General features: G+C 38.4%; 1 protein-coding gene across 1 annotated transcript in view; it reads right to left on the reverse strand.

Annotated features, from left to right (window-relative positions):
- Positions 1-4,302: 4,302 nt before the first annotated feature.
- Positions 4,303-13,010, reverse strand: part of LOC124711699 — a 33,755-nt gene continuing 25,047 nt past the window's right edge. The window contains exon 5 of the mRNA XM_047241900.1: positions 4,303-5,906. Coding sequence (XP_047097856.1) covers positions 5,754-5,906 — 153 coding nt within the window. The 3' untranslated portion in view covers positions 4,303-5,753. The remainder of the gene's footprint in view (positions 5,907-13,010) is intronic.

Consider the following 13,010-nt stretch of genomic DNA (forward strand, 5'->3'; position numbering starts at 1 on the left):
ATAGTACCCACATTCTTCAAAGAAGTGATCTGTGTAGCTGATAACTCTCACTATGTTTCAGTTTAATACTGAATGCCAGTTATTGAATGATAATATAAGTCAGTTCCTCCAACTGACATTAATTAATTTAACCATTGTCAAATTCACTAAAACACCAGAAGATGATGGTGGTAGATTTTATATGTTGTTTGTTTCACTATAAGTACTGAAGAAACATAATGCAACGTTTCTTACCACAAATTGCAGTGCAGAGCTGTTTGGAGTGACAAGAGAACTGTGGTGTGGCAGCTTCTAGAATGCTCTAATGGAGGGTACATCTGCCAAGATGAAGGCACTACATAGAAAATGTGAGGAACACCCCTCTTGAAAAACAGATTTGACCAAAACAGCAGTCCAGGGGTGGATAAGAAAATAGTGGGTTCCTGCAAAATGTATCTTAAAAGCTTGTTTTCACAAGAGCCTTGGCTACATATATTCTATCAATTTTGCTCTCCATAGAATCAATAGGCAGCCACGTAAAATGTTCATAAGAAAAATTACAGTGTTAAAGGACAAGATGATCTTGCAGTAGGAGTGCCACTGTGGCCTCCTGACTTCTTGTTGGGCAGTGACTTTATAGTGCTATTCATCATTCCACTAACTTCCTGTGGAAGTATGGGCATCATCTGTCCAGATACAGTAAGCACCTCTGGAGCATGGTGCAAACATTCTTAGTTTCAATGTCATCTCTGCTATGCACTTGTGTAATCCACAGTGACACAATATTTGCATCTAGTAACTCACAACAGCTGAAAAAGATCCCGAGACCAACTAGCTATGATCAGTTAATCCTATGCTGGTAAATTATAATTGAGAAACTGCATTTATCTAAGTCCCATGTGGTAACAGCAGCAGCATCAACACAAAATCAGGTATATTTTACCACGAGTGGTTAGTCTGACGATGCAAACCTAATTCTTGTACATTTTGTGGCTATAAGGATGATGTGTAGGGGTGTGTAAGAAAGAAGACAGCATTCTGATGTCACTGTTGATTATAACTACCTTGTAATGATGCCAGCCACAATGTACGAGAATTATTGTCAATACATTAATAGTAAGAAAACAAGAAATAAATAAGCTCTGCTATAATTGTCAAAGTAATTCCAAGGGTAAACATCACCATCCCTTTCGAACAAATGCATTTCTTTTGAATATATTATGCTTGAAGGAAACTCACTTCAAGGTTTTATGTGCATTGACAGTAGAACAGATAAGTAAACAGGAGCAACAGTCAATTGATCTTAGGTAACCTATAAATCAAGTTAACTGCTCCTGTATGTATGAGGTGGTGGTGATGATTGATGTGTTGGGCTTAACAGCACAGTTCATCAGCATCCTTATGATGTGTCACCATGCCATTCTTGCAGAGAGGGGGAGGGGGAAAGGCTGTCCTCCAACATACAACCATCAATTATTACGCACTGTTGTCATGATACACTAAACTATGACACTGAAAATTGATTAATAAAAATGCTTAATTGCCTGGAAAAGCAATCTATTCCAAGGACAATGATCTTCCCTCTCCAGCACTTTAGGGATGAGACCTGACAGTTCACAAAATTTCAAAATCCATTACACTGGTGTTGGCATTGATGAAGATTGTAGTCAGATCTCCAGCCAAACTGAGGATTACCCTTATGTCACTAAATAAAATACATGCAGCCAAAACATGCCGAACTGAAAGTGGCACACCACAAACTTCACAGAGTGGAGGAAACCTTGTGTTAATGAGCAATGTCATATCTTCAGTCTGGTGAGCAGCACTTTTTCCGCTAGTGTGGTTGACACAAAGTCTGCCATGCCTGCGTGATCGACTTGAGTGACCGCACTTTGTTGTGTGCTGCTTCCAGCCATTTGGTTCCCCAATTATGCATGATTCTTCTGTCAAACAGTAAGATGAAAAACGTAAATTTGTGGTAAGATCTTATGGGACCAAACTGCTATGGTCATTGGTCCCTGAGCTCACACACTATTAATCTAACTTAAACTAACTTAAGCTATGGACAACACACACACACCCAGGCCCGAGGGAGGACTCGAACCTGCGACAGGGAGGAGCCAGTAAGATGATTGCGAGTAAAGTGGCAGCATATCGATACACATCGTGCCAACATACTTCTTTGACTGCTTTGTCAGCTGTATCATCTCCCTGTATTCTGATGGGTCCAGGTACACAGCAAACGACTGCCTCCTTGTCTCGGTGTTGGATCCACTGTCAGGTGTCAAAAATGATCTCACTCAACTGGTCTACCAGACACATTTGGTTGACCACTTGTAGCGCATTGAGTGAGTCAGAACAGATGAGAAATTTTGTACTGGGATGTCTTTGAATCCACTCCAGTGCCATCATAATGTGATATAACTCCACACAACAATTCATAAATTGCTCTAGAAGTTATACTTGGAAAGCCCAATCAGGGAAAACTGCTGACCAACTGAGTGCATGCCCTTGCTGAGATCCATCTGTATAAACAGTAATTAAACTGTAGTATGTACTTAAAAATCAAAGAAAACATATTTGCAAAAAATGTACTCAGGGGTGCATGTTTTCTTGTACTGCATCAAGCTTAAAATCACTTTGGGCCACAGAAGATGCCAAGGTGGCAATTTGTTTCATCTCTGTGTACTTATTCAAAGGTCTGATACATCCACGTACATGAGACAGTTGGTAATGCAGATCCCAAAAGGCTTAGATGCACGGGGCCAATTCTACAACAGCAACTCAAAGTTGGAGTGGACTGCCACAGTAAATGCTTAAGTCTGAGGCAGGGCCTATCGTGCCAGAAGGAAGTACAGCTGAACCTGGAGTGGTGGTACACCACACTCTGCATACGGACTCTGAACTGGGCTGGTCCAAAAGGCTTCAGTTGATACCCGATTGCCCTCACGGTGGACAGCATCTAACATCTTGAGGTAGAAAGCACATGCTGATCTATTAGCCACACCACATTTAATCATGACCTGACAAATGTCCTATAAAACTGCAGGAAGCAGAACCTGTCAGCTTTCCATGCCTTTCTGATGAGCCATTTCAAAATATTCAATGATTTCATGCTCTTTCTTTGCAAGTCTTTTGGGTGTGGGATGCACATTAATTGTGTGTCAAATAGTAGACTCAAAAGGCTCACATCATTCTTAAAATTTAAAATATTGTCCCCACTGTGCTCTGCTCGGTTAAAACGTCGACGAGCATAGTTAAGACAGACACCAGTACAGTTAAGACTGACACAAGTAGTTTTTGCTACTGAGAACCTAAAACCAGTCACTGTCGGTGGAAATCCCATGGGGTGGGGGGGGCACCATCCCTTCCCAGAGTTTATGGGACACTTTCGTGAGACCCCTCTGCTGAGACCTGTCTGGCTTCAGAGGCTCTGTCAGTAACTATAAAACGGCCGGCATAGCCCCCAGTGTCACAAGTGCACATACCCTCCTGCCTGGCCCAACACTGAAGGCACGTACAATACGACTGTATTCCCTAGGAGATAAGTTTGTGTGTGATAGCAATGCTCCTCCCTATTGTTTAGGCACCAACAAAGCAGTGATAATTTCCTTTGAGGTGGTGAATGTTCCTGTTAGTTCAAAATCTATAAAAATAATTATGATGGTAGAACTCCAGCTTGCCCTTCATGAATAATTAATGTATTAAAAATTGGTAAATAACATTCTACTACAGGCACATTTCCTATTCTCTCTGGTGCCTTCTATTTTATCTTGTCTCCATTTGCCCTCACAATGACATGTCCCTTCGCCAGTCTATCCCTGTCTCCTCCCTAAGGGTGAAATTAATGGTTCTCAAAGCTAGAAAATCTATTTCTATTTTTACATGCATCAGTCAACAGCTTTTAGAAACTTGCCATCTGAAGGGAAAGTACTGGGCAGCCATTCTCTCCCTTGTAATTTTACGGCTTTCTGAACTAAATTTTCCTTTGTCAGAGTTACATAATGTTTGATTCACTCACATTTTCCAGGGACACAGAATTATTTGACTGTCCTAAATCTGCATAAATGTTCCAGAAGCAGTTTTGCATTATACATGCTAAAAGTTTAATGCTTAAATCAAGATTGATCAAGAAATGATACATCTTTGTGACCATTTCACAGGACTGAGGAAAATTTCCTATTTCTTTATGCTCTAAAGATTTTTTTAAAAAATCATACAACACAAAATAAAAGAGGGGTTACATTTTATTAACCCTCAAATTTTTAGGCTTTTGTAGACACTCTACAAGCATTATAAGATAATAACTACTGTTTATGTCTGACTTTTATATTACCTAGTTTTATGTTATATATTGAGGTAGGATCATTACTTAACTTTCACCAGTCTTTAAAATTGTATTTTACTGGTCATTTCTTAGGGCTTTACAAGCATTCACTTTACAGAGACTGTGCATTTTATTTCAACATGCATCACTATAACATAACTAAACTCTTGAACAATGTTTAGAAGACAATAATATAATATTACAAAATTAGAACATTTTTTTGTAAACTAAACCTAATCAGTCTTATATATCAGGTCATATTTTGTTAAGATACTCATCATTATAAGAGTGCATTACATCATGCAGGATAAATGATATGTCTTCATTACCAATACACAATTTCTACACACCTATTAATTAATAAATTGTAGGCCATCATTTTGAACACAAAACATTCTCCTTTGAATGGACTAGGAAAAAAAAAAGGTTGAGTGACACTTCCTTATTAAAAAGGAAAGTTTCATAGTACAAGTGTTTCCTATATGCACGAATTTGGCTGAACTTCCCTTTATGTGCACATAAAACCATGTAACAAATTAATAGCACACAGTAGGAAGATCATAAAATATGGAATAACAACAACAAATAATATGAAAGACCATATCGTGCTTTCTGGTCAAATCCCCATAGTAAGGAAAACCAAAGCCCTGATCTCTGCTGCTCAAAAATGTATACTGTTGTTTATGATTCAAATTGTAAATAATTGAACATTCTCTGGTCAACAACAAACAGTTAATCAAGCTGATGCTTTTTTTTTACCGAAAATAGAGTGGCAGCAATATTTGAATACAGTAGTAAGATGACCACGGAAAATTCATTAGCCAGTAGGTTTTAAGTCTCACAGTTGAATGTGTTTCCTGTGAGTTGGTTTAAGTGTTACTTAAGATATTTTAAACCTGCATTGTGTGTACAGACAATCGTACAAAGTCAGTTTTAATGACAACATATAAATACTGTGTAATTACATGAACAATTGATTTACCAATAGAATACTGTGACAAGAACTAACATTTAGAAGTTTCTATGATACCTTTACAGACATCTACCTTAAATATCTCTTATGTGTAAGCACTGCTCACGCAGTACTAACACTTCTGATTAAAGCATAGACTGTTGTACTCATTCACTGAAGGGGCAAGAGTCATCATTCAGATTTTATGCTTGAAAGTTGTAACTTTTATGGCCAGTGTTACAACACACACAAAAACTGACTGGTACAGCAGAAACATTAATCAAAATTCATCATGAGATCTAATTTACAAAGTTGTTTCTCTAACAGACACGATAAGAAAATCTTCCAGATGGCTCTGTAAAAATATTAGCAAAGATATGTTTCCATCAATAACATAACCAAACAAGCTTAGGCTAGTTCCTCAGATAAACAGCATTACAAAAGTATTAGATCTTTCTCTATAACTAAGTGAACATCGAAAATCAATATTACATGTTATGAACCTAACAGATCCTGTAGAACATTATCTAGAAAATTTAAACGCTTGGAACAAGAGGTGTTACAATCTTCTAAAACAAAATCAATAGGTTCCTTCTTGGCATCAAGGTCTAACTGCAGATCCTTCATCCCCAAAGAAAGTTTCTTTTTCTGAAACATAATGAAAACAATTTAACTAAAAGTTTGGAACCACAAAGTCATCTGTATGTAATTTATGAGGTAACTGAGCTGCTCCACAATATTTTCTTTTGTTATTGAAAATATATGTGTAGGCTGAGTGTTTAATTCCTAAACTTCAAAGAGAAATCTTCTTCCATCTCTCTGAAAATTAATCTACTTCTTTTGCAGTTAAACTGGTTCTTTCCATTTAACACTTCAAGATCAAAAGACATATTCTTATGAAGTCAGTAAATTTTTTTATCTTTATCTTTAAAAATTACATGTCCTCCATCACATGACCTATTGAGAAATCACAGTTATACTATCATATAACAACTTTCACATCTGTTTCTGGAGAGCCCATAAAACTTCCTCTATACCTAATATATAAAAATGAATATTTGTTTATTTGTTTGTTTTCTGTGCATTGCTATAATGTTTATCCAAATGCAATGAAACTTTGGCAAGATGTTGTGTCTACACACGGGAAGATTTGGTTATAACCACACACCTCCCATAGGGGTGGGGTTGGAAAAGGGATGACATGGCAGCATAACTCAGGAACATCTGGAACAATTTCAACCAAAATGTGTGTGAATGTGTGTGTGTGTGTGTGTGTGTGTGTGTGTGTGTGTGTGTGTGTGTGTGTGTGTAAACTCATTATTTATATAAAAATACTGAGAGGGTACTATACACCTACAATCCCTCATGGGCATGTGTGAGAGTGAAAAACCATGACATGTAAAAATATATTTGATGATGACTGTTATTAGTACCAAACACATAGTCTTTGGGGTCACTCAACTCATAGATTACAGTCCTAGTAAATATACACCCCTTGGAGGTGGAGTGTGTGGAGTGGAGAGTGCAAAGTCAGTGCCATATCAGCATCTCTCTGTAATGAATGAAGCAATTTCTAATAAACTTGATAGACAGAGGGGTCCAACAAAATTTATCCACTGTTTAAAGGTCCATAACTTGCAAACTAATTGACAAAGTTGTCTCATTTTTGGTGAAAGTGTAGCTTAAAGCTCAACTTAATGATATCACTGTAGGTGTTCGAAATGGTCACCATTAACATCTACACACAAACGATGCTTCCGAACTGCAGCATGAACTACTGACTGCGATGTTTTCAGTTGGATATTTGTACATGAATGTATGATGGATTCTCGAAGTTCATCCAAGGTGCGTGGCTTTTATCGATAAACGACGTCCTTTAGTTTTCCCCAGAGGAGATAGGTCTGGGGAACGTGGTGGATACTCCACAGCACCTCTACAGCCTATCCATCTTCCTGGTAGATTTTCGTCGAGATACACCCTGACACGATTTTGGTAGTGGGCTGGGGCACCACCTTGTTGAAAGTAAACTCTTCTGTCGCCATACAAGTCTTGGATGGTAGGTAAAATGGATGTCTGAAGCTTCTGAAGGTACACCTCACCGGTAACTGCGCAGTCAAAGAAGAATGGCCCAATCATGCCCCGGTAAGACAACCCACAACTCACATTTACTCCTGGCAAATTCATGGCTTTGTCTACATGGACGTTCGGATTTTTGGCGGCCCAGTAGATGCAATTGTGGCGATTTACTGTACCACTGAGTTTGAACTGTGCCTCATCAGACCACACAATCGTCTCTACAAACTCTTCATTGTTGTGCACCATGTTAGTAAACCACTCGCAGTACTCCATTCTACAATCTGGGTCGTCCTCGTTCATTGTGTGTAGCAATTGTGGGATGTAGCGCTTCCACTTTGCTGTCTTTAAAATTCGCTGAACACTTGAGCGACTCACTCCAGTTTCACAGGCACACTGTCTCACAGACTTCTGTGGTGAGCGAATGAATTGTTGTAACACACAACGGGAGTTAACTGGACTCGTTACTGTTACAGGTTGTCCAGATTGTTGTTTGTGTACATCTTTAACACAGCCTTCAGCTTCAAATTTGTCTCGAATGCGATGAATCGTTAAACGTGTTGGTGGCTCTGTTTGATACTCATTTCGCCATTGCCGTTGAACCTCATTAATGTTTTCGTACTTAAAGTACCACTTCAAAACTGACTTCCTTTCATCGATTGTAAGCCTTGTGCCAGCCATGTTTACTCGAGTAACTAGGTGCAACTAAGAACAAAACACTGACTATCTGGTGACTGTCATCTAACAAAACAAAACAACACAATGCTTTTGTGGCGATTGCCGGAACTACAAACTATTACACTACCAAAGATGAGACAATGCCATCAACTAGTTTGCCAGTTATGGACTTTTAAACAGTGGATACACGTTTTTGGACCCCTCTGTATGTATCACTGGAAAAAAATACTATGATAGTAAGACATACCTAAGCATCCCTATGGCTGATGGTAAGGATGGAAAGAGGTGTCATAAAAGCATAACTCACAAGTGTCTGGAGTACTTTCAACCAACTTTGGTATATACATGACTTACATACATGACTCGTTATTTGTATAAAAATAGTGTAGGGGAAAGCTGCTCAAGATTGATCCTACTTTCATTTGTGACAGTGAAACTGTTGTTCCTCCTTGTGCCATTATATAACGAGGAAGCTACAGGAGATTACTAGCACGGTTGGACGATAATAGTGATGGAAACTGGTCACATCTTGTGCATGATCTTTATCTGGCAAAAACAATATTGTCCCCTATGTATATATTAAACATAGCACTGCAAAGGTAAAAGGAATTATTGTAAAGATATTCAGCATCAATATTAACATATGTCTTCCACTGATCAAGATGGAGCAGTGCTCAGGTCGCTGGACTTGCATTTGGAATACGTGAGATTCAAGTATCAGCTCAGCCATCCACATTTAGCTCTTTCTTGGTGTCCATAAGCCACTGAAGGTGGGATAGCTCCTTTGTAAAGAACATTCACTATTGCCGTTTCCATTCTTTGCCATCAAAACTTCAGCTCTGTCTCCAATGAATCCATTATCAATAAGATGTCAAGCCCTAATCTTCCTTATTTGCATCATTTATTAACAGTAGGCTTGCTTCCATTTACCTACAATGAAGACTCTCTGCGTCACTCTATCATACCATTTAAACTGTTATTTGTTTATACATTTATAAATGTCTTGGCTACCTGAACTATGCATTTACAAACAGAATACAGGAAAAGCATAAATCTGCATAGAGCTTCATAAAAGCAATAATTTCTTGAATGCAGTCTTATTTCATAAGCTAGCAATGAAACAGGCCAAATTTTTAATACCCATTTTGTATGGATAAAGCAAATTCAGCTTCAAAAGGCAAAGATAAACAGCTCCTCAACTGAAATGTTGTTCAGTTTGTTCATTGTTGCCCCACCTCTGTTGAGGTCACCCTGACATGAACATATTGACAAATCCACAAAGAAAGGGATATGTTAGACCAAAAAAGAGCGACAGCACCAAAATAAAGTAGTCCTCCACAATGGTATTGTAAGATAAGTTATGTGTATACTTGACATGTATCTGTCTATAATTTGGCATGATATATTCACTAGAGATCAGTGGAAATCCCTGGATGAAAGATAATGACTTTCTTGCAACAAATAGGTGCATAGGTTTAGGAAATCATACAATGCAAAGTTAAAAATTATTCTACTACTATCATCATAAATATTTCTTAGAGATCATAGAGAAAGAGTAACATAATTATGGCACACACATAGGTATGCATAGCGCCATCTTCTCCTTCATTACTTGTAAATTGCATATGAAAGAAAATATATAATAATAACACTAACAACTCAATGCCAAATGTTGCACAGTGGTGCCAAATGTTGCACAGTGGCTAACAAAGTTTATCTTGATTAGATGCAGGAAAATGTACTGGGTAATATTACGAAAAGGAAAGATTGCTACCGGCCATAGAGAGGAGTTATCGGGTGGCAGGCAGACACAACAAAAAGACTGCCATACATGTTGAGCTTTTGGGAAAAAGGCCTTCTCCTCAAATAGAAAACACATGCATTCACGCAAGCACAACTCACACACATGACCGCTGTCTCTGACTACTGAGGCCAGCCTCAGTAATCAGAGAAAGTGGTCTTGTGTGCGAGTTGTGTTTGCATGAATATGTGTGTGTGTGTGTGTGTGTGTGTGTGTGTGTGTGTGTGTGTGTGCGCTGTCTACTTTAGAGAAAGGCATTTTGGCTGAAAGCTCAACATGTATGGTAGTCTTTTTGTGTGTTTGTCTGCAACTCTTGATATAGTGAGTAGCAATACTGCTCTTACTCCATGCTGGATTTTCCATTGTTTGAAAATGTACTGGACAGTAGATCTAAGTTGTTCCAATCACTTAACATCAGCACAATCCTGAATGCTAATATTCAATGCATTAAAGCTACTCCAAAAACCATGTTAACACGAATATGGAAATAATGAAGCTCACATGTAACATGACTTTCTTCAGAGTGGTGAGAGGTGTGTAGGAAATGCAATTAACATTCATTGAGACACACACAAAAAAGTGTTTTCTAATAGCTTTAGTCTCAATCCCAACTGCCAGACAGATTCTGGTAGCCTAACAGTGTGTATCAAAAATACTTGGACTTATCTAGGGGCCATATGTGCATGAAAAATGTCTTACCACTGCATCATCTCACATGATTACATGTGCCAGGTAATAAGAACAAACTATACGGTATCTTCACGATAAGACTTGATCACATTTCCAGTGGATTCTTTGACATGTAAAGGCTGGTATCTAAAATGACAGGTGCAAAAGAGCAGTTTCATTGCCTGCAAATTAATGAGCCTCAAACCTTTGTAATTTTATCCCTGGGGATCCCTAAAAAGAATTCATTTATGTAATGAGAACCCAAACACAGCCCCACTATCAACAAGTCATGGAAATGGTTGAGCGTAGCTGATGAAGTTCATCGATTTCTGAGGGTGCGATGGCACGTGATATTACAATATAACAGTTTTTCAGATAGGCAGAAGTGAAGACAGGGATGTAACAGAGGCCTGGCAGTATGGTCATAGTCATGGTCCTGAAGCTATTTACAAGTGTATATGATGTGTGCAGTGATTTAGCAGGTTGGAGTTTCGTGCTCTGTTCAAGAATCTTAATTTAGATTTCCCATGATTTTCCTAAATCATTTCATGCAAATGCAGAGATAGGTTTTGATGATACAGTATTTATTATGTATGCTACATCAGACATTATCTTTTCCACCACACGATACATGGCACAGTAAATAGTGACAAGTATTAAAAGCATTATTATAATTCTTCATGTATTTTCCCATTAATACATCATACTAAGGATGTATGTTTTGGTTTGTTCTGACTGTTTTATGTTTATCGTGGGATTGGCAGATGCGGAACCACAAGTCTTCATGTGAAACGGCAAATAGCATCACTAGACACCAGTGTTGCTGAGTTGACAGCTGTCAGGACAGAAGACAGCTCAATGCAACAAATCAGCCACTACAATGACAATGAAGACAAGTGAAGAAATACTGTAAGAAAATGAAAGGATGAATGTTGGAATTATGTTCTGTATTCAGTTCATGTCTAGCTTATTTGGTTACACAACAATTTCAATTAACTTTAATGTCTTTATATGTGGCAGTGTTGTGTATAATGATAATATGCAAAAAATATTTGTGAACTCTTCAACAATATTCAGTGGATATTTGATTTATATTTGAAGATTTATTTTTCTGAAAAACTGAAAATTACCTAATGGGAAAAGATTTCTTTGATTAATAAAATGTTCCAGGCTATTATGATGTGGTTGAATGGATTTCACATTAAAACCAAATGTTTCACCCCCATTTGCAGAGGACACTTTCAATGGGGGTCGTAGCTTCGAGTATCCGATTCACACACTGGATCATTACTGACAGCATCAAAATTCGTTTACGTATGTTCCCGCACAGTGGTGTGATGTCACATGGTTTGAATACCCAAGTACAAATGGCTATAGCCGGTTGTCGTCATCTGCTGTTGCTATCACCCCATCTTCTTCAGCACCGGGATCCAGATGTCATTCAATTTTATGCCCTCCTCCTTCCTATTGAAATTCCTGCGGTGTTTAACAATCTTTATGTCCACTCTGTACAGTCTTTCGTGGTATCTGCTTGTGCCTACCAGTACTTGAGTCCTATCAAATGAATGAAGTGGTCTCCTGGCTGCACAGCACGTTCCACAACAGATGATCTGTCAATCTCTCCCCTTCTACAGTTGCTTTGTGCTCTGATGGTCTTTTTTTATCATTGTTTTTGTGGTACTTCTGTACATTTCCCAACAAGTGCCCAGAATCCTATAAATTCCTGCTTTTTGCAGCAGTTTGTGAGCACTCTTCGTCAGTTTTAGGTGAACGTGTATCTTCCAGGTGGGTTCGTAGATTACCACAATGTTATGTTTTGTCAAGATTTTTCCTGTTTGTTCAGTAATGTTCTTAACAAAAGCCAAGGCAACTTCCAATTCACAGGCACTTGGGCATCACTAAGATTTTTGTATGGTGGTCTTAAATGTTCGTTTTACCTTAGTGGCCGAATAACCATTCTTAAGGAATGCTTGGCGAGGTGTTCTAATTCTGTGTCAAGCAGCTCTGGTTCACAAATGTTCCTTGCTCTATATGTCAATGTTTTTATGATGCCTTGCTTTTGTTATGGATCGTGGTTCGAGTCCTGTTGTAGGTAACAGCCTGTGTGCATGGGTTTTCAGTAAAATGTGTGGCCTAAGATACCACATTATTTCTTGAAAGCCAGCACATCAAGAAAATTTAATCTTCTCTCTGCCTGCCTCCTCCTCTTCCTCCTACTCCTCCTCCACGGTAAACTGTATCTTCGAATTAATTCCATTGAGATGCTTGTGAAAACAACTTAGTTCCTCCCTCCCATGACTACACAAAACAAACGTATCCTCTATGTACCAGAACCAAATATTCAGTTTTTTGTTGGCAGTTTCCAATACCTTCTCCTCGAATTTTTCTGTAAAGGAATTCGCTATAACTGGGCTTATGGGGTTCCCCATTGGGGTATATTTTTGCTTCTTTCCCTGCTACTGCTTATTTTGTATGATTTGTGGTGGGTCTTGTACCAGCACTAGCAGGAAGCTGTGTCCCTGGCCGATATA

The sequence above is a fragment of the Schistocerca piceifrons genome, chromosome 8, assembly GCF_021461385.2.
Source record: "Schistocerca piceifrons isolate TAMUIC-IGC-003096 chromosome 8, iqSchPice1.1, whole genome shotgun sequence".
In the NCBI taxonomy this organism is placed as follows: domain Eukaryota; kingdom Metazoa; phylum Arthropoda; class Insecta; order Orthoptera; family Acrididae; genus Schistocerca; species Schistocerca piceifrons.